This window comes from Amphiprion ocellaris, chromosome 2, assembly GCF_022539595.1.
Source record: "Amphiprion ocellaris isolate individual 3 ecotype Okinawa chromosome 2, ASM2253959v1, whole genome shotgun sequence".
NCBI lineage: Eukaryota > Metazoa > Chordata > Actinopteri > Pomacentridae > Amphiprion > Amphiprion ocellaris.
In genome coordinates this window covers 21,088,937-21,111,254 of record NC_072767.1, presented here as the reverse complement: position 1 = coordinate 21,111,254, position 22,318 = coordinate 21,088,937, and the positions used below count along the sequence as shown (strand labels likewise).

The 22,318-nt window shown below is 38.4% G+C and overlaps 1 protein-coding gene across 1 annotated transcript in view; it reads left to right on the top strand.

Moving 5' to 3' along the window:
- The window catches only part of pde4ba (phosphodiesterase 4B, cAMP-specific a), a 204,834-nt gene that overhangs the window by 30,948 nt on the left and 151,568 nt on the right, over positions 1-22,318 (top strand). The window contains exon 3 of the mRNA XM_055015852.1: positions 18,098-18,336. Coding sequence (XP_054871827.1) covers positions 18,098-18,336 — 239 coding nt within the window. The remainder of the gene's footprint in view (positions 1-18,097; positions 18,337-22,318) is intronic.

Genomic DNA, 22,318 nt, shown 5'->3' with positions numbered 1-22,318 from the left:
ATTCCACATCCATCTGAGGTTATAGCTATAATTTAACCTTTAAACTTCATTCTCTCTCTTTATTGCAATTAGTTGAGTAAACACTCTTGAATTTAAAGTTTTGCTTCAACATGCTGTATTTTATTATATATTATCTGAATGAAATCCTGAAGTTCAGTGAGCTAAAAGAGCCTAACATATATTAATTGCTGTTGTAAAAAGACTTACTGTATTATTATTATTATTATTATTATTATTATTATTATTATTATTATTATTATTATTATTAAGATTTATCTTGTTCAGACAGCTCTGACTAAATCAAGATGATAGACGTGCTGTCACCATTTGCAGAATGTGTGATTAACAGGCTCACATAGCTGTAATTACAAAACCACGTATCAGGACTGCACAATATGTCATTTCATCACCTACTATTGTGTGCATCCGCTGTAGACTTTGATGATTTGGGCTTCTCACGATGAAATGAACATGGCTGACAATGGTGCTGATGTTTAAAATCCTTCACTTCTAGAAAACAATGCATCTACACAAAATTTCTTGCTTTTGAACTTGGTCGTTTTAGGTCACACAAAAATGTCTGAGTTGCAGTAACTGAGTGGAGACACAAGAAGAAACTTGTGTTCATGGTGCTACAACTGCTTGCTAGTGTCTACTGTGGCCTGCATGTGAGGCGTTTGGGGAACATCCTTCAATTGTAGTGTCTATCAGTAAGCAAATGTTCAGGAAGTGAGGTGATTTTGTGTACAATTTTATGTAGATTTTGTGTGTAGGAGCTGCTCTGAATTCAGGTGAAGGGAATTTTATTTTAAATGTTATTCTAGTTGTGATTCATAGGTTAAATGTGTTCTCAGTATTGATCATAACAATCATGATTATCACTTTGCTGTCCAATTTGTGCAGATATTATAGATATATTATTATGTTGAGCAAAAACAGGCACTCTGCTGAGAGTGTCTTCCAATTGTTGCCACCACATGAGGCAACGTGACTAATTTGTTTCACCATGTGAATCAGCACCACACTCAGAGCAAAAAGCTTTTTTTTCTGTTCAGGTGCACCTTCCTACAAAGTAATATCAAATTCCTTCCAGATAGTCATTCAAGTCATCTGCTGAAAACTGAAAATTACTGAGACTGCTTTTTAATTGAATATTTTTCTTCGTGGTAATAATACTTTCTTTGCATTAGCATGCAATTTTCTTCAATGCGAGCACTTTCACAAAGAAAAAAAAAAACATAAACCAAACAATGCAACAAGCATTTTTTTGGGGAATTGATTTGGGACGGAGGAGGACAGACTCCCTGACATCCACTGATGCCTTCAGGCTCACAGTCTTCTTCTCTCACTGTAATATTATGACTACTGAACACTGTACTGGTTTCATTTACCTCAGTGTAGAGGCTCCATCACAGCCAGCTCACATCACTGACAGCTTTGTCGAATGTTGCACAGTACTGTATCTATTTTATCTGCATTTCAGATAGTCTTGGTTCTCGCTGTTGGTTTTCAAAGTTTTAGCACAGACTGGCAACTTGTTTTCCTGTGACACTGTCCTCCCCAGAGAAACAACAGCACCGGTTGCTTTGCTGAAATGTTCATACTGACTTGTGTTTTTGTGCCTGACAAGGAGCTCTTGTGACTCTCTCTCATCCTGGGAACATCACAGTGACAACACAACGCATGGAAGTCAAGGGTCCTACTTTGAACATGTCATCTTTATGCCATGCAAAGCTCAAGAGTTTGTAGCTTTTAAGAGTGGTGTCAATGTAATATCTTGTATAGAAAGTCTTAAATCATATTTTGCAAAATGTTGAACTGTTCCTTAGTAGTGTTATGTGTTTAAACCCAATGAAATCAGACAGCATGAATGAATCATGTGCCTCAATCACGACTCTATTGTGGTAAAGCTGTCAGATCAGAAAAGGCTCATGCAGGTCCTTTTAAGGCAGGGATGTCAAACTCATTTTTTGTTCAGGGGCTACATTCAGCCCAATTTGATCTCAAGTGGGCCGAGCCAGTGAAATTATTGTGTAATAACCTCCAAATAATGACTCCAAATTTTTCCTTTGTTTTAGTGTGAAAATGTTCACATTTAAGGAATTATCTTTTTACAAAACATTATGAACAAGCTGAAATTTGTTAAGAAAAATAAATTCAATTTCAACAACATTATGCTCCAGTTTATCTTTTACACATTACATCTTACAGATCACAGGCTCCAGAGTATTTACAAAGGCGCAAAGCATTTAGTCACAGGTATCTGGAACTGATTGATATGATATTTTACTTTATGATCAAAACGACAGAAGTCAGACAAAAAAAGATTAAAAAAACAAGACAAAATATTACAAAAATGAGACACAAAATGACAAAAACAAGAAACAAAATGACAGAAAATGAGACAAACGACATGAAACAAAACAAAAAAAGACAAAAAAGTTACAAAGTGACAAAATATTGACAAATGACAAAAACTGTACAAAAGATTACATAAGTGATACAAATGAGACAAAAAATCCCAAAAGCGAGAAACAAAACAACAAAACAGACGACACAAGTGAGACAAAAAAAACACAAAATGACATAAAACGATGCTCAAAACAATGAATAAAGTGAAACGCAAAATGAAAAAAAATGAGAAAAAAAACACAAGTGAGACAAAAAGGAAACACAAAATGACAAAAAAAGGCATGAGACAAACGGCAATAGTCAGACAAAAGCCAAAAAAACTACAAAAACAAGACAAAATAATAAATATTATTAAATAAAAATGAGACACAAAATGACAAAAGACCAATGAACAATCTAGTATTTTACTTCATGATCAAAACAACTTGTCATGGTCTCGAAATTATTTTCAATTTATAGCTTTACAAATTTACAATTTGCTGTTAGTCTTCTCTGTAAATTTTACTCTGCAAAGGTGTACTGCGAGCCGGATTAGACCCTCTGGAGGGCTGGTGGCCGCATGATGGACACCCCTGTTTTAAAGACAAAACCAAATGATAACACTTGTATTGTTGTTGGCAGGGCTTGTTTCAGTAGCCCACCACTGCTCTTGTTTCTTCATGTGTTTTTCCCTCTCCTGCTGTCTCCCCCCTGTCAGGTTTTCTCATGTCTTTCAGCCTCGATCTCCTCTTCTGTCATTCTACGACACTCTCTCGCTCTTCCGCTCTCAGTGTTGAGCTTGTATTTACAGCGAGTGTGGGTCAAACTCAACAGCTGTTCATCCTCCAATTAGAGAGCTTGGAAGCTGAGGGGAAATTTTTAGCCAGCAACAGTTCAACACTTTCTCCCTCCCTTGTTCCTCTCAGCTGTTCTCATTCATTCTTCCCTTTTTTTTTTCTTAATGACCTCTATCTCCTCTCCCTCCGCTGTTTCTATATCGGTCTTAACAGACACTGTAATCTTCCTCCTCCCTCTGTTTTCTCTTTTCTTGCTATTCAGAAGGAGTGATGCTTGTTTCCACAGCAACAGTGACTCTTCTCCAGTGCCACATTGGGATTATTTCAACTGTGACCTCTTGCACTTTGACTGTCAGTCTATCAGCTGGCAGTGCTTTGAGCTCACACATAGTCTTCCTGCTACAGAGCAATTGTTCCCCGCATTTGAAAAAGAAGGCATACAGTAACTTTTATTGAGCTCACAGATCTTGATCTCTTGAAAACAAAACTCACGGAACACTTTTCTTTTTATTTACCAAGGCCTGCTCATAAAAAGCAATAAAATTAACCTGCTCAAATAGAGGTGCTTGTTTTAATGCCTTTATATTTTTCTCTACATTTTGCAGAACATATTGAGAAATACCCATGACAGAGCAAAGTTCCCAGAGCCCAAAATGATGTGTTCAAATGTCTTGTTTTGTCTCAGAAGGAGCTGAAATTGTAAGGATTGATACAAATTCCAATCAGTGAAATCTGTATCAATGAAAAGAATCTGTAGTCATAATTTCTTTTTTAAAAAAAAGTTTTTCTCTAAATAGCCCTCATATCTTGGCAGTAATCCACTCTTCTGTTATAGGTAATTTGGAGACGTTAATTGTAAACATTAGTTTTCAAATAGTTCAACAATTGCCAGAATGTCGTCTGTTTTAAATGGACACCAATAATTAAGGCTTGCTTACATTATCTATTAATTACAGACAATTTTCTCAACTATTCAGTGAGTCTTTTGTTCTGTAAAATGTTGGAGACTGGTACAAAATAGCAATCACAGCATCCCAAAGCTCAAATTCAAATATTCAAATTGCTTGTTTCAGTCTAAAAGACGGAAATATGGCATATTTGCTCCAAAATAGACTTCAGTAAATAAATTATCAGTAAATTGTCAAATTGCTGCTAATTAGCATTCTGTTAACTAAATAATCAATTTATTGTTTGAGATCGTCATTAGTTTATATTGTATAAGTGAGTGAATGTTAGCTTTGAAGGTTTATATTTATTTATTTCAGTGTTGTAGTTTTGTTTTGTTAATATATATTTATAAGTCGTCTCAGGGCACTTCACATAGTAAAGTCAAGACCTTACAAAACAAAGCAGTCCAAATATTCCTTTTGTGCAGCTCTTTGGTAACATTGCAAGAAATAATTCCGGCAGGACCAGGCTCAGGGAGTTGGCCATCTACCTTCAACCAGTTAGTGAAGGTAAAGAGGAGAAAGAACAGGATCGCAAAATAGAAATTAGACAAACAACAAACAAGGGACCAGTAAACTCTGGGGGATTTGGTGAAGTTTGTGTAGCTCCGTAGCCACAGGAACCTGCCAAAGGGAAAAACACAAACTACAGAAGAGAGAAGACATAAAGATAATGATGTGCAGTAGTGGCATATAAATGCATCGATGCATGGAGAGAGTAGAGTACAGGAGAGGTGCTCAGTGCATCATGGGAAGTCTGCAGCAGTCTGGGCCTCTAGCAGCATAATTAAAGGATACTTTGGGGTCTTCTGAGCTGAGGTCAACCTATGAAATGTCATCAAAACTACAGGTCCTTCTAAGGAGATACCTCAGTGTCATTCCTAGAAAGATTTTCTATTTAGGGTGGAGAACTGAGAACTTAAACATGTTTGTAAAAACTATTATTCTTCATAATGTATACAATATTAAGTTCACCAATGACCCAGCAAAGTGTGACATTTCTTATTTAAGCTAATGTAAGTCATGGCAGACTTGGCAAGAACCCTATAAGCTCTATCAAAGAGGAAGATTTTAGGCCTAATCTAAAGGTAGAGAGGGTGTTTGCCTTCTGAGCCCAAACTGGGAGCTGATTCCTCAACAGAGGAGCTGATAACTGAAGGTTTGGCCTCCTGTTAAACTTCTGGAGAGTCTAGAAAGTAAACCTGCAGAGCGAGGGGCTCTGTTAGGATAATATGGTACTGTGAGATCTTTAAGATACGATGGAGCTTGGTCATTCAGGGCTTTGTACATGATTTTGATATATGAGATTTTAAATTCTATTCTGGATTTAATAGAGAGAGAATGAAGAGAATCTAATCTGGGAGAAATATGATCCCTCTAACTGGTTCCTGTCAGAACTGCTGCTTTTCAGGGAGTCACTAGGACATCCTGATACAGTCTGGCCTAGAAGTAACAAATGCATGGACTACTTTTTCAACATATATAAAACATAAGAAATTATTTAGTGTTAATTTAAAATAATTTCAAAAATGTGCTTAAACATTAGAGCATTGATTTAATAAAAAAAAAAAAAAAAAGCTAATTTTGTTGGTCTTGGATGAATGATTCTTAGAAAAAAGCAACTGAACAGACGAAGAGGACGGATTCCATCTGGATCTCAGTCTGTTTCTCAGTCTTTGTTACGTCACCTTGTCTTCCCTGTCGCTCCAATAAACTGCCCATGCATGCACACAAAATAAATGAAGCTGAAATCATTTGAAAACGGCCTTCAGCGAATTATACCCACTGTGTTTTTGTGCTCAGCCCTCCGACAAGCTAAATTTATCACGTCACGCAGTTTGCAATGGAGAAGGAACGTAGGCAATTTATTTGATCTCTTGTCTGGGACGTGGGGATCAGGCTATTTCACAGTGATAAAGAAAAGATGATGATAAAAGAACGAAAGGAGGGATAATAATTCACCAAACAGTTTTATTAATATCCTGTTCCTCTGTCAGCCTCCGAGGAATATTTCATCAATTTTAGCAGCCTATAAATTGAACTGAATGGAGTATTAGTCCTGAAATGCCCTCTTATTCAAGACGACAACACTATCTGTGTTATTGCATGGAAACATAGAAAGCAATTTGTGAGTCCAAAGTCATATTATGTTGTAGATTTCATTTAAATATGCTGATTCATTTCACTTTTTTCAGCCAGTAGCATTTGTGTATTTACAAAAGTGTAGGATCCAAGTGAACTATTCTTTTTAGGGCTTTTAACAGTCTATATACAGATGTTCAGTAGGTCATAGCTGCAGCATGTAGCACTCGTTGCTGAAACATGTATTGAAAAAGTAAGAAGGAGCTCCAAAAACAGAAACAGGCTTTGCTGACTAATGCTGCGAAGTGTGCTTAGATATGAGGGCTTTATTTAAGCAGGTGATGATGAGCTCAGTGGTGAGGAGGCAGAAACATCAGAGAGCGGTGAGCAGGTGCTTTGTCACGCTCAGCTGCCCTGTGCTGTGAACTCGCTAAATGAATTACCTGAATGTTTCTGTTAACCTTGGAGTTTCAGTGTTAGAGCCCAGCTGCAAGTTTAACTGTCTGATCGCTGCACAAACATTTAGAGTAGTTGAAGTTAAATTTCCCTGAAGTCTTTGAGAAAATGGTTGCATTTTTTTGAGTGTGAATGAGTAAAATATGTATCTAAATGTGATAACTGTCCTTTTTGCGGTATAAGGCATATAATATTTGATATCCAGCCCAGCTATAAATATGATTAGTTTACTGCTCTACAGTCTAAATAAACATGTGAACATGGCTGTGACTGAGAGGATGCTGCGGGAGGAAGCAGAAATCAGCACAGATTCAATCAGAGGAGCATTATTGAATGTTATTGTGTGACTGTGAAGTAAAGTAGAGGACAGTACATGATTCATATGATCAAGTTGGACTTAATTGAAATTATGCATAATCTCATTACAATAAAGCAAATGAATAGCAGTATGTTGCAATATTTGAACTAATTCTGATAGTAAAAGCACCACTAAATCATTTTAGTCAGGTGATGATCGCTGTGTAAGTTCAGCCTTCTGCACACGCAAACATCAGGAGGAAAACTAGTTTTATTGCTCTACTTTTTAGCCCAGCACAAACAATACAAGTCAACAGATTGTGTTTTTTTTGTTTGTTTGTTTAATTAAATATTTGTCACTCAGCCAACATGTTGTATTAGTTTGAATGTGGTGTATCAAACTGGAGCTGCTCAACAACATATTCCTGCTTTTTCTTGCCTTTCTGCCCCCGATTCATCTTAAACACAGCAGAATACAAACACACTCTGTCGCTGAGAGCATCGACATGCATCAACAAGCATCTGTTGGCTTTATTCATCTATTTAAACCAGCCTGAAGCACGTTTAGCCGCAAACCATATGCCATGCTTGGGTTTTTTTTCACCCTGCACAGGTTTGTGTTTGTAGAAACGGCACAGTACTGTATGTGGAATACAAGACACACGTGCATATTGCTAGGATCTTTGCTCAGCTGTAGATGAATGTGTCTTATTGCATACAGTACTAATCAGTCTCTTTCAGTTGCTCTCCCGGTGCTCCCCTTCCTCCCTCTATAAGTCATCTCACTTTCATTCTCCTCAGCTCCCCCCTCCCATCCTCGCTTTCTCCCTGCTATATTCACTCGACTCTCTAAGTCTTTTCTCTCATGCCCTTATCCCAGCCGTCCCCGCCTTTCTTGCTGTTATCCTCCCACTTACTTCCTTCTCTGTTTTTCACTCGGGTTTCTTACCAACACTCCTTCCCATCATCCCCCCCTGCCTCCGTCTGCATCTCCTCTTTAACTGATGGGAAGCAGGTGCTGTTTTCTCACCTCATCTCTGCACTTCCTCCCTGTTGTTCGGTTGCCACGGTGTCAAAGTGGCAAGAACATCGAGGGAGTTGAGTGAGAAATGGAAAGGATGCCCCGTGATACATTTTGTGTGTAATCAGAGAAAACTCACAGATGTCACAAATGCATGTTTTCAGAGGGGAATTGTGTGAAGAATAAGTTCTTTATTGTCCATTTAGCTCTTTGGCAATGCAGAGATGTCAGCTTCTCCTTGGTGGTAAAGTATTTCAGGTTTTAGTTTTAAGAAGTTTTAAGCAAAAATAAGTTTATGAAAAAAAACTCGGAAAAATAATTAAATGAACGTATTCCCACCAGTTAAAAAAATAAAATTTATTTACTGGTTTAGATAAAGTTGCAAACATTATTTTGATGGTTTGGGTTGACATAATAATGCTGGCAAGTGCATCAACATAATATTATGTATAATTTAGACTCAAATTAGATAGATAAACTTTACTGTCTGCCCCAAACGGTGGCAGAAATTCTCCTTTGACAAGGCTCCAAAAATAAAATGCAACACCTATCATAGCACAGTTAAGACACAAGCTCGCAAAGTACAGACGTGTAAAGGAAATGTTAAAAAGAAACAGCAACCGATTTTTAAAAAAAAAGTGCTTTTCAGTGTCTCATTTAATTTTGTTCAGGGTGGTTATTGCAGTGGGAATAAAGTATTTTTTATAGATGTTTTTGTGGGCCAGTGGGACTTTGTAACGTCTGCCTGATGGAAGTAACTGGAAGGAGTGATGGAGGGAATGAGAGGGTCCTCTGTGATCAGGGTGGCTTTCCTGATCACAGAGCCGTAATACAGTTCAGAGACATGAGTTTGTGGTGAAACAATGATTTTGTTCAATTTTTCAATTCAATTCAATTTTATTTATATAGCGCCAATTACAGTCAAATTGTCTCGAGACGCTTTACAGAACCCATATGCCTGACCCCCAGAGCAAGCCAAAAGGCGACAGTGGCAAGGAAAACACCCTTTTAACAGGGAAAAAAACCTCGAGCAGAACCCGGCTCTAATGTGGGGGGACCCATCTGCCTGCTGGCCGGGCGGGTTGAGAGGGACAGAAGAGGTAGGGAGGTAGAGATAGAGGGGTAGAGGTAGAGATAGAGGGATACAGATAGAGGGGTAGAGATAGAGAGGTGGGGGGGTGGGACACAAGGACCATAAAACACAGCCACACATTTTGTTGGCCTTAACAATACGAGAGAGTTTTGTTTTGTGTTTAGTGGAGAGGGAGCTGTACCAGGATGAAATGTTGAATGTGAGGATGGATTCAATGAGTGAAGTGTAAACCAGAAATAAAATGCCTCTGCTGACGTTAAAAGTCCTCAGTTTCCTCGGCAGGTGAAGGCGCTGTTGTGCTCTTTTGTACACCGAGTCAAGTCTTCATTAGTTGAATCAGAACTAAATTCCAGCTGAGGCATCTTAATGAAATTTGCTTGATGACTTAATTTCTCTTCACTTTGAGTTAAGAATTTCAAGTTCCCTCTCCTATCTTCACATGCAATGACTGGGTAGATCTGGTAGTCAAAATTAATTTTGATTATAGAAGAAAAGCTAATTCTGCTAGCTTAATTTAGTTGATTGGTTGAACATACTGTAATTTCAATAGGTGTTGTCATTACTCAATTATATATAGCTTTCACATTTCTCACGGCCAACGTGCTGTTTAGTGTCTTGCATTTTGAGGTGCTGGGTTCTGCCACTACCGGATCAACTTTCAGGGATTTTGAGTCATTCTGTGCTGCAGATGGGTTAATTGCATTAAAATTTTCAATCAGATTAATCATGTTGATGGATTAATCCACATTAGTGTGTTAATTTTGACAGCCCTGGGGTTAATTTATAGATTTAAACTGTGTTGTGCAATCATGTTTAGTTATTTTGTTTCTGTTTACGTGCTACATAGATGCCTGTTTTTTTTTCATCAGATTACCTTTTTTAAAATGCAAACAACAGTACATTTTATTTTGTATTGGGTATAGATGTATAAAAATGTACCAACTTACAGATGTGAAAAGTGAACTTAGACAAGGTTGATGCTGTTTTTATGACATTTTTATGTAAACAGCACATATTGTACCAGAAATTGGCCCACTCTGATAAATAGGCTAATATATTGTCCAGTGTTGGCTTATTGTAAATATATTCTATTAGTTTACATATAAACAGGCATCAACTGTCACGTATAGTGTCAATTATATGTTGTAAGAATTCAAACTGTGACCATAATACATTTTCACTCGTACCATTAGGTCTAATGACTCTGGACTAATTACACCTGTAGAGTGCATATATACACCAGATCAACCTCCTCTCCTGTCAGTCAGACGCTGCAGATTGCTTTGATGCTTGGATGGTGAGGGAGGGAGAAAAAACGGTCAAAAACCGACGCAGACACCTCACCTCGTTTCATAACTAAAATTTAAATCGGTCTGATGTCTGCTTAAACAACGTACATGTTGCATTTCAGTAAATGCTAGTTAAGAACACATGGGCCTATCTGAGATCAGCTGGCTAGGTGCTAAACTGAGCAAGCTGGAAGTTAAACTGTGAAACTATCTAGCGTGATTTGAGCAATATCAAAGCAACTCAAATTACACCATCACTAGGAAATGCAAGCTGTTTATCATTGCCTAGCAATAATATAATGACTGCTTTGTTAATTTAACAGTGTTGAAAGAAAATTAATTTCCTCTTAGTGTTATTAAAAAGAGTGGCCCATGCATAGTAATATTCTCTCTTCTGAAGTGGTCGCCCATCTCAACCATTCCAGTATTTGATCCTGATCCACAGGAGAGTGCACTTACTGAAAGGTTTTACTGTCATCAGCAGGTAGGTGCTCTGTTGCTCAGAGCAGAAAGCTGTCTGCACAGATCAGACTTTGTTGTAGTTTAAGAACACTGTCAAACAATATTGATGTAAAATATCAATAGGCCTACTTTTTGTCTATAAATTGTTCTGATTTAAATGTAGACCTTTGTTTCTAGAAATACTTGTCTGTCACTGTTACTGATGTGGACATGCATGTGCACCCATGGCACTGAAACCAGAGAGCCCCTGCACAACACAAATTGCAGTTTACTCCTGCCTGTAAGTTGATAAGTACCATGAAATTACATTATAGAAAGGCAAATGACGGTAGGTTAGAGGTGATTTAGCAATAAAGTCTCCATTTGAAAGGTCCCACTCATGTATCTTGGTCAAAAGACATTTGTGTCAGGATTTTTGTTTATGGTATGTGTTGGAGGATAATTGTTGTCAGATTTAAAAAAAAAAAAAAAAAAAAAAAAGCAACTTTCAAATATCAATACACTACAAACCGTTCAACACAAAAGAACAGAATTTTTACATCCTAAAGACTGGACAGCTCATACTCCCCTGAACTTCCTCATATTAACTTGAAACAACATTTGAGGAACAAACCTGTGTGAGCATTTGCTGACACTCCACATGTTATATGTGCAAGCAACTTTTGCTTTACAAGTCATAGTTATGTTTTACGACCAGTCAGCCTCTAGTGGTCATGCAAGACAGCATCTAGTATTCCAGCAGGTTCCTAAAACATCTTTCAATGGACACATCCTTTTTGTGGCTGTAATAATCATGAGTGTAAAGGAAGAATTGAGGTGTTATAGAGTTATTTAGGGAGGAGGTTGAGGTTGACAGTTGGGTTAACAAAACACTGGACAGGAGACCACTGTTGAGCTCCCATTTCAACCTGATGGTCAGTGTTATGTCTTGCAACTGTGATGATTAATGACCCAAACGAAGGTCCTTGAACCTAATTAAACCTTTACCATAGCACTAAACAGTATGGAAGATCTTTGTAAGTTGTGATTTTCAGCTGCATATGTATGGCATATGCTCTGCTGTAGTCCAACTGCAATACACTTAATGGGTCAGAGGTATAGACACAGACAACCTGTATATTTGTTTAAGTGTGATCTGAACCTAACACTGCTTAGAGGAGAGGGTCCAAAGATCTTTTGTTTATAAAAATACCATGCTTCTTAGTGCTTTATTTCTTCTTTTGAACATCGGTGACTTTACCTCATACTTTTTGCTTTTCTGTAGAGGACAGTCATAAATCACAGACAGCAAAAGGGTATGTAAGGTAGCTGCTGGAACAAGTCCCCAGCACTGCTGTTTTATTTTATTTTTTTTTTGGTGTGGATGTTCTCATAAGGCCTTGACAGATGTGTATTATATGCTCTGATATAAATGTAGTGTTGACAAGGTGCAGCGGTACATTATCGTCTCTGTATTAATCTCATCCAGCAGCTGGAGCCTGGTGACCCGGCTGCTCTGTGTGCTCATGGAGGGGAATAATCATTGTTCTCATTGGTATGATGTGTATGTACAATACGTGAGATTAATGAGCATGTCACCCTCTCAGTACTTAGTGGTCCCAGGAAAACAAAGAGGCCACAGGAGTAGAGCTGCTAATGGCCTAATGGACTTCTGTGCTTGACCCATCCTGGTCCTTCCCCAGACACACACACACACACACACACACACACACACACACACGCACACACACACACACACGCACACACACACACACACACACATCGGAGCAGATGAAGGTCGTCTGAGGATAGCAGGTAGCGTACGTGGGAGGAATGAGTGAAAGCTGAGCACCTCAGGCTTTACTCTGGAAAGGTGTTTTAGCTGTCGGAGTCCTGTGTCTGTTATGGATCATTTAACCAAGATACAACGTTTGTAAAAGGACAGGGGGGTTATGATGTCTAGGCTTGAACGTTAGGCAGAGTATTAGGAACAGTATAATGGTGTCCATTTCCAAGCTTATTTTATGGTAGTTTTATTTTTTTTAATAAACGGCATCAGTTTTTATTTCTTTTTTGGCATCATAGTGCCAAATTATTCTGACTATTCTCAATATAGGAACTAGTTTCACAAGCTCTTTGTAAGTTTATTTTTTCTAGGAAAAGACAGGATCCCCACACTGCTGTGCTCCTTAACTTTAATTAAAAAAAAAAATAAAAAGAAATTGCAGTGCATTGTATTGTCATATAAGATCTTCACATACTTATCAGTGACAAGTGTGAACCCCCAGTTGCTTACATTGTTCACACTTTTTCCCCCCCGAAAGCTTAAACTGCTAAACAACGGTGCAAAAAGGAAGCAGCTTAATAACAACTAGTTCAAGAAGTGGAGATTTACATACCATAACCTTAAACAGCTTGTATCACAGTGACAAAGCTGACTGAGCTCGGTGACATTGCCATTATATGATCAGTTTGGATTTGAAGTGGCTATGTGGACTGTGATCAAATATCTGAGCTGATGCTTTATTGAAGTGCCGTTAAATAAAAATAGAATTTTACAAACATAGCAAAATATACTTCAACATACAAAATGAATATATTATCTGATGCGTTGGAGACAAACCCCAGAGAAACACTCTGGTGCTCAGTAGAGGTGGACAAGTTAACAAAATCTACCAACCAGCTGCTGTATGAACACACTTAAACTAAAGTAAAAATAATCACCCTTTAGTCCTGATGATGAAATTATGATTGTTTTTGATTGGATGGCACCACACATGCAGCTTTGCGACCGACTAACATGGTCATGAAAGTCTTTGCTTGCTAAGATACTTCATAACTTAATGGTGCAAGCAACTTTTGTAAATCTTACAGATACTAATAACTTAACACATAGACTCTGAGATGTATTTACAGACAGCTGGTGAAATGCAATTTGGTATAAGAAAAGAAATTAATGCGTAAAGTTGAAAAAAAAAAAGGCAGATGACTCAAGTTGTAGAAAGTTTCTTTTGTTGTATCCATGCCTTTCTGGAACTTTCTTTTCTTTGAAAATGTAAAGTGATCGAAAAACCTGGTCACAACTTTGACAAGCATGACTCATCAGACCAGTTGAATTGGTTCAGATTTTCAGTTCACACATAGCCCTGTCGCTTTTTCTTAGTCCATCAATTATCCCACTACCTCTTCTTTGTAAAAGAAGAAAGAAAAAGATGAAAAGAAGAAATGACTCATTCATGTATTCAACTTTTTTGTAATTATGTTGTTCTACAGACTCAAACTATCTTCCCGTAAGAGATCATGATTCATGAGCTGCAGTGGCGACTCCTACAATGGCCTCAGATTAGCTCCACGGTCAAATCGGTATGTCATGACTGACTCAAAAAACATGCACTTCATCAAGATGAAGGTTCATTAAAACCATCCAAAGCAAATTAGCCGGTGACAGTATACAAGCTGTAATCACTTCAAAGTCATAAGAGTTACACAGACATTGGCAGGGTTTTAGAATACTGCAGTCCTCTGCCAGCATCTCTGCTCAGTATCAGTGTTAAAGACGGTATCTAGTCTGAGATCTGATCGACCATTGTGCTGCCTTTTGTACACATCCTTCCTTCTGCTCTGGTATTTCTTCTGTGTTATATGTGATTTTTCTTTCTCTGTAGCCTTCTTGTATCTAATATCACCAAACTCCTTCCTTCCTTTATCCTCTCTGCTCTGTGGTTCAGTTCTTATCACCATTATATCTCACTTTGCCCTTGCGTTTCCACCACAATATCTCCTTCCAAAACTGTCATAAAAAAGTATTGTTGCCGCTGCCTTCTTACTTATGACTCTTGAGCTCTCCAGGCAAATATCTCTCAGCAGCATCGAAAAGCACTTTCAAGTGCATTACTTTCTCTGTTTATTTCCTTTTCTCTCTTTTTCATACTTCCAGAGGGCACGCTAGCAGAGCTATTTCAATATCATGAATCAATTTTTACTGCTTTGTCTTTCATTGCATAACATTCTACATTTAAATGGTTGGCATATACAGCTGTGAAGAAAAGTTTCCATTTACTTGCAAAAACCATGTATGTCGTGACAGTCTTGAGTTGCCAATGACTCATTTAACTCAACTTCATTTTCTATGACGGAATCACTGAAACCTATGAGTCTGTCACAAAAACAAAAAAACTATCATGCATTTTGGTTGTTTTTGGTTGTTGTTGGGGGATGTAACATATAGACGTAACATATACGTCGTATATAATGGCTAAATTGGGCTTGAATTAAGGTTTTAGACTGGTCTTTCCAAAGTCTGGATTTAAACCCCACCCAGAATCCGTGGACTGTGCTGAAGAAACAAGTCTGAGTCAGAAAGCCAATCGATTTAGTTGAACTTACCATTCTGTCAAAGATTCAACCAGAAGCTTGTAGATGGCTACAAAAAACATCTAGTTGAGGTGAAAATTGCCAAAGGATGTTTAACCAAGTTAGCATTTCTGTGCATATATTTTTGATCCATATATATCCCCTGAGTGTAACTTCTTTACTCCAAGACCTCTATATGTACAGTAACAGATAGTTGTTTGCTGCTATAATAATGTTCAAAATCTCATATATAGAACCTTACCTTTTTTATCCAATAAAAAATTGGTTTGAACTGAGCTCAAAACTGTTGAGCATGCAATTAAACACAGAGAAAAAACAGTCAAAAACATAGTCCACACATGTTAGACAACCGATCTGAGTGCCAGCACAACCCACAATGCTACACAACACCAGCCTGCAGTGCTAATTAAAGTACAAAGATTCAGTAGAAGTAACTGATATGATGACCAGTCAAGGAAGTGGTTTTGGCGCCTGACTGACCTGAAGATCATCTGCACTCAGAAACATTTCAAGGATCACACCGAGCTGAGTGAAGTTTTCTGCATATGGATGAAGTCCAAAAACAACTTCTAAAGGCAAAACCCAGAAAAACACTTTGACACTGTGAATTACAATAGGTTAAGCTTTTATTTAATGCAATGGAAGAATATAGCCGGAGGCCATGAGGGGGAATGTGTTGTGTTATGGCACCACAAAAATGCAAGCTGAGTAAAGTTTTTAGTATCCTCGTTTGCCATTAGCATTAGCTCCAGGAAGCCCCGAGGGACAAAAAGTCTACACCCACACAGCTAAAAGTAAATGAAGAATGAAGTGGCAGTGTAGTTAGTTTGGTAATACACAAAAGCCACGAGTAGGCAGAGAAAGGCAAGTCGCCAAGAAGTGCTGTTGTGGGAGGCTGTATTTACTGGAAGGGTTGCTTACTACTGGAGACCCAGTAGGTATCAAGCTCAAAAAACAAAAAAGAAATAGAAAGAGAATCAGTTCAAATGATTCAGTTGTTTGTTTGTTTTTTCCTGGAACTACTGCCAACTCTGACTAGACTTGTATAGTACACGAATTTAAAAAGAAACAAAAAACTTACTGTACCTCACAGTTGACATGATGGCTATTTACTGTGATACTTTCTACATTAATTTACATAAACAAGGAATGGGGGTTCTTCTTTGAGAGAGAATAGCATCACTGTAGAGTTACAGCTGACAATTATTACATAAAACTTATATAGTATATGCTATGAGATGTCAGAAAGTAGCGGCAATTTCCAAGTCCAAGATCTGAGATGTCATCTTTTGTCCACCCAGCATCCAAAACCTGAAGAGATTCATTGGACTGTTAAATAAGAAAGAGACTGGAACAAGTTTTTTTTTTTTTTAACTTGGAGAAATTACTTAAAATTTAAATTTGCTGATTAAGTTCCTGCAGATTAGGCCTGTCGTCCAATATTTAATAAAATGCATAAAATTCTGTCTTTTATTTGTTTATCACTAGCTACGTAAGTGAGAGGAATTTACATTTAGACAATGTATAAAATGAATAGAAAGTGACTTCATATAACTTACATCTCCTCTGCTGTTTTACCACGGCTTAGATCATTTCAGCCATTAAAGACCAACGAGATGGTACACAATTTGTCCATGTTACAGGATAATTACGTGCTACCATGGCACTGTGTAAAATCTTGTACATGTTGCAGGTGCAGGTGATTTCCCTGCATGCCTCTAGTTTGTTGCTGAGCCCGTGATGCTGTGCTGCCAGGAGCCTTTTCAGTTGCACCTATTTTAGCTTCCGACTCCACCTACATCGAATTTGAGAATAACAAGCACAGCTTATATTTGACAGCAAGGTTATGAGAGGCTCAGGTGAGAAAAAGAAAGAATTTAGATGACTGATTAATTGATTTAGTCAGGAAAAGAGTGATTGTGGATGAAAGCTCTAAATAGAAAACCTTCAGCTCCTTCTCGAGTGTGTGTAGGAGAGGCATTTTTAATCTTTATAATATCAAGTGTAATTTATTAAATGGCATCTGAGATGTATGACAAATACAGCATACGACTTAAGAACCCAGATAAGGGTCCGAGACAGATGGAAGGTGACGGAGTTACTTACATTATGTTTGGACATACACGGTTTTCATTCCTGTGCACATACGCTACCGAACAGAAACACATGTTCCGTTTGTCTCTCTCTGTCTCTTGCTCATTTGCACTTGTCAGGATTTATCATGCCCTTCAGACTTACATGTAAATTAGACTGTGCAGCTGAGGAATAAACATGGTTATTTATGCCCTGGAATCAGTTTGCTACAGACAGCACAAGCCAACAAGACAAATTAAGCCAATAAATAACGCAGAAGACTTGACGCGTCACGGGAGGTTTGAGTGAAGAGATAATGGAAATAAAAATTCCTAGAATCGTGTGGGATTCGTGTTGTTGTGTTCTACAGTAAACAGCCCAGGGTTAAAATGTATAGTCATCATAATATGGAAATTGATATTTCATTCACTCTCATCAACACTTAAAAGTTTTTTGTATCTTTAGACAGCCCCAAAAATCCAAGTTTAGAGTACAGATGGTGGATTTTGTAGGATTTTTTAGAGCTCTGTATAAATAAACCTAACACTAAAGCTTGGGATTACTGAAATGAGCAGGCAGCGTCTGGTTACATTTAATGGATAGAGATTTTATATGTTAATGAACAACTGGAATGGAGGGTGTTTGTGCTCTACATAGTATGTAACCCAAGTTTCAGTCACAAACAAGCCAATGGCGCCACTTAGTGGGCAAACAAGTGAGGTAATGTGTAGAAAATGTTGCAACGTGGTAATTAAACACAAAGTTTTCATTTTTAAAGAAAGGGAAGACCTAAATGAATATTATTTCCTGCCTCATCTGTTTCTTTCTCTCCTCAGGACAGCAAAGAGCCTCCAGATTGCTGCCTCAGTGAATCCTTCACTTCTCCATCCTGTACTCTGGGAGTCGACCTGCGCCGGGGCCGACGCCGTTTCTCGGGAAACCTGCAGCTACCGCCATTGTCATGGCGACAGGGAGAAAGGTCACGGACACCTGACGATGAGATCATGACAAGGCCAACTTCGCTGCCATTTGGAGCTCCTCCCAGGATAGACATCACACCTGTGGATCCTGAGTGGTGAGTGGATGGTTAAAAAGAGGGAAGAGCTGGTTTTCTTTTTTCACAGGAATAAATCAGCGCATTTCAGCTATACATAAACTGTTTACTATTCTGGTGTTTCAAATGAAACACACAGCTGCTTTTAGAAGTTCTTGAGAAGTTGATGTTGATGCTACATATGGTTTTAATAACAATACACTATTTACATTTGGCACCGGATTTAATTAAAGTGCCTTTGCCCCACTTCTAAAGCATTACCAGGACACATACAGTACTGTGCAACAGCTTCAGGCACTGGAGATGTTTAGATTCTTATCTATTACACAAAACCATCAGGGAGGTGCTTGACCCAAATTCATTCTGCAGCTGTACGCTGCAGTTGAGGTGTGAGAGGGCTTTAGGGAGCTCAGGGAGAAAAACGAATGGTTGGCCTCAAAAAGGGTCCAGCAAACTTCCAGACAACTCCTGCTGTCTCCTACACATTCTGTTTATATATCACAGAAGTTTTCTGAGAGTCACTGAGGTGACAAACATAATTGCTGGATGGACTATGGTGAGAGGAATAATTCTTTCATGACTGAGGTGCACCAGAGTCACAGGGAGGTGGTCAGGGTGGATGACTGGTGCATGAAGCACAGCACTGGGACTCCAGAGACGTGTCTGTGGTCAAATTTAGGAAACAAAAGCACTTTGATTAAAATTATGGACAGATTGGGGTTTTTGGTAAATAAACACTATCTCAAGTCATGGTGGAGGCTCTAGCTCATGACGGTCTCAGTTTTTGGAAGAATAAAGGGTTTTGTGTTGTTTGTAGAACAGTAGTTAGCAGAGTAGCTCCTGTAATTATGCTAGAGGTTGTCTGTTGGTCTACATGTGCTTCGTACACACAGAGAAACCTTATGATGACCATGTACCTTCAGGTGTCAAAGGGAGGTGAGTGGAGCAGCGTTGGTTACTGGGACCACTTCTGTCAACCATCTGGATGCTGTTACTGTGTTCTTCAAGTAGATTCTGGGTTGACATTGGTCCAACTGAAGCTTTTGCCTAGTGGACCTGTGACCAGGCAAATGCTTTTTTAACTAGAAAAGCACTCAGAGAGCGCAGCATATAACCAAGGCTGTTCATTACCCCATATGGTATTGTCAGAAATGCAGCATTTTTAAAAAATAAATGCAGCATTTTTTTTTATTACTTATTGACGATCAGAAATCACAGCAACATAGAATGTGGCCATTTAATATAGAAGTATCCACAAACAAAATGGCCTTGCGCTGAACACAGACGTGTGTTACGCATGTGTACGTTATGTACAGACACTGAATCGCGTGACCAAAATATTTAACAGGCAGCAGGAATTGATGGGACTGGGAAACACCCCCATAATTTAATAAATTGTTCCTTATATCATTTCCGATATATAAATCCAGATAAATCTGCAGCGGTGGATTTGTAGTAGGATCACAATCATGTGATCGTCAGCAGGCAGCTGACGTAGTGTTCACTTGTTGTCATAGTTACAGTGACGCCGTGCTGCTATCTAGCAATGATACAGAATTCTGTCACAAATCTGTGGTTCAAGACTATTAGCTGTGTCACTGCCAAAATCTAATCACTTGGTCATTGTGTCATTTCTGATCTTACCTGAAAATTTATTCCAAATCCGTTAGTCTGTTTTTGAGTAATGTTACGAACAGACGGACAAACATATACAGATTGTCCCATACCTCCGCCACGTTCCTTGGCGGAATAAATATATAATATATATTAACAGTATTCAATAGTATGTAATATATCATAGTCAAAGGGGACATTTACTACATTTAGTACTTTTACCTTTAATTCTCTTTTACATTATAGTTGCAAACTTGTACTTGAGTAATATTGTCATTGCAGAACTTTTTCTCACAACACAAGTGTTTTTGGTGTGCTATTATTCGTACTTCTACTTAAGGGACACATCTGAATACTTCGTCCATGTAGTTCCCTTTGTTTGATACAACTGCACTGACATTGAAATCTGTCTGTGAAGAATATACTGCATGTCTGGCACTTAAGGTCAAAATCATTATCATTATTTTATTTTTAATTTTGGCTGGTCTGTCTGTCCTTCCCATTCTCATGAATGGGATTTTGCTTGAATGTCTGGAAATTTAGCATGAAGATTCTCTTGGACTCGAAGATAAAGCAGAACGACTTTGGTGTTCAAAGATTAAGGTCATCGTGACATCATTCCCATCACATTCTTGTGAACATCACTTATCAGAAACACTTGGAGGGAATTTCGTTACATCTGCCACAAACATCCATTTGGACTAAAGAATGAGCTGATTAGATGTTGGTGGTCAAATATCCTCTAGAGGTCAGATAATAACCTCTAATGGAAAGGTGAAGGTTGAAGGTCAAGCTCACTGTGGCCTCACAAGACAATTACACATTTGGACAGATATGGATGTAAACTGCAACTTGACCACTTGACAGAAGCATACAATAGAAAGGTTTAGCTCTAGTTTTATATGTTTAAAGCCAGTAAAGTGATACTCGAACATTATATAAATGTCGCTTGAACGACTAATCATTGGAGACAAATCTGAGCAATAGTAAGCAATCTGCTGCCCAGTTACACTGAGTGCAGACGAGACATCAGAATACCACCCTGCATCACTGACTGATCTTTCATGTTACATCAGACATTCACACAAACTGGCCGCTCCTTCACAGCAGCAGGAACAGTGTGCAGTTTTAGATAACGCACGCACACACACACACACACACACACACACACACACACACACACACACACACACACACACACACACACACACACACACACACACACACACACACACACACACACACACACACACACACACACACACACACACACACACACACACACACACACACACACACACAATCAGTAAGTGTCCAGGTCTTGGTGGGAAGCCAGTTGCCCAGTCATGTCAGTCAGATTTCCTTTCTCTAAACCAACCAATCAGTCCTGATTGACCAAGTACTTGAATTATTATTAAGTGTTGAATTATAAGAAATCAGTACAAGTCACTGAAATTGACTCACCAAAAAAGAAAATTACAAATAATTTCTGTTCAGAGAAGATTGTGACAACTTATATAAAGATCATAACAGTAAACTGAATGTTGTCTGTGGACATGAATATATGGATATACAGAGGGATGCTTTATATGCTGTATAGATTAATTACTGAACGTTTGAAGACCTGCATTTTCTATTACAGCCACAAGAGTGCAGTGTGATAATGTCCAACTGCATACGTGCATGTAGACTAGTGTCAGAATAAAGGACAAAGCTAAATAAATAAGCAAAGAAATATAAATTGAGGCGCACACAGAGGCTCAGTGAATAGCTAAATGAGTGTGATAATGATGTTAATATTGTACTATGACCTTTAGCAGTCATCAGATCTCAATGTAGTGTAGCATCTTTTTTGAACTGATGTGACCTTTATCAAAATACCATATGATAGAATATATTATTCTGGGACATTGTAAGGAAATTGATGCTGGTTTTTTGCTTTAATTTGTAACTCATCTCTCTATATATTTTATTATATTTTTTTCATAGGATCTGATGACGACTGTTATTTCTTTCTGTTAACAGCAAGTTTATTGGTGGCAGTACAGTTTCATCACACAACCGCAGGTTTTATAGCAGGTGAGGTGTGTGTCAATCGTCAGTAACCCTGCTGGTACAAGCAGACATGTTTCCCTCGTGTGCTCTTCCCTCCCGGCCTTCTTCTCTTTTAAAAGCCATCACACTGTGCCCCCTTCAGGCATCACTGCAGCTAAATGTTATGGTCACCAGAGCCATCCCAGAGGTCCTCAAGTCTGATTACTCTCTCCCCCTGTGAAGCCTTAAGCTGCTCGACGTGTGTGTGTTTGTGTATTGTATGTATTTCTATTTAATCTGTCTCTAACAGAATGTAAGTCCTAGTCATCAGCACACCCCCCCCCCCCACTTGATC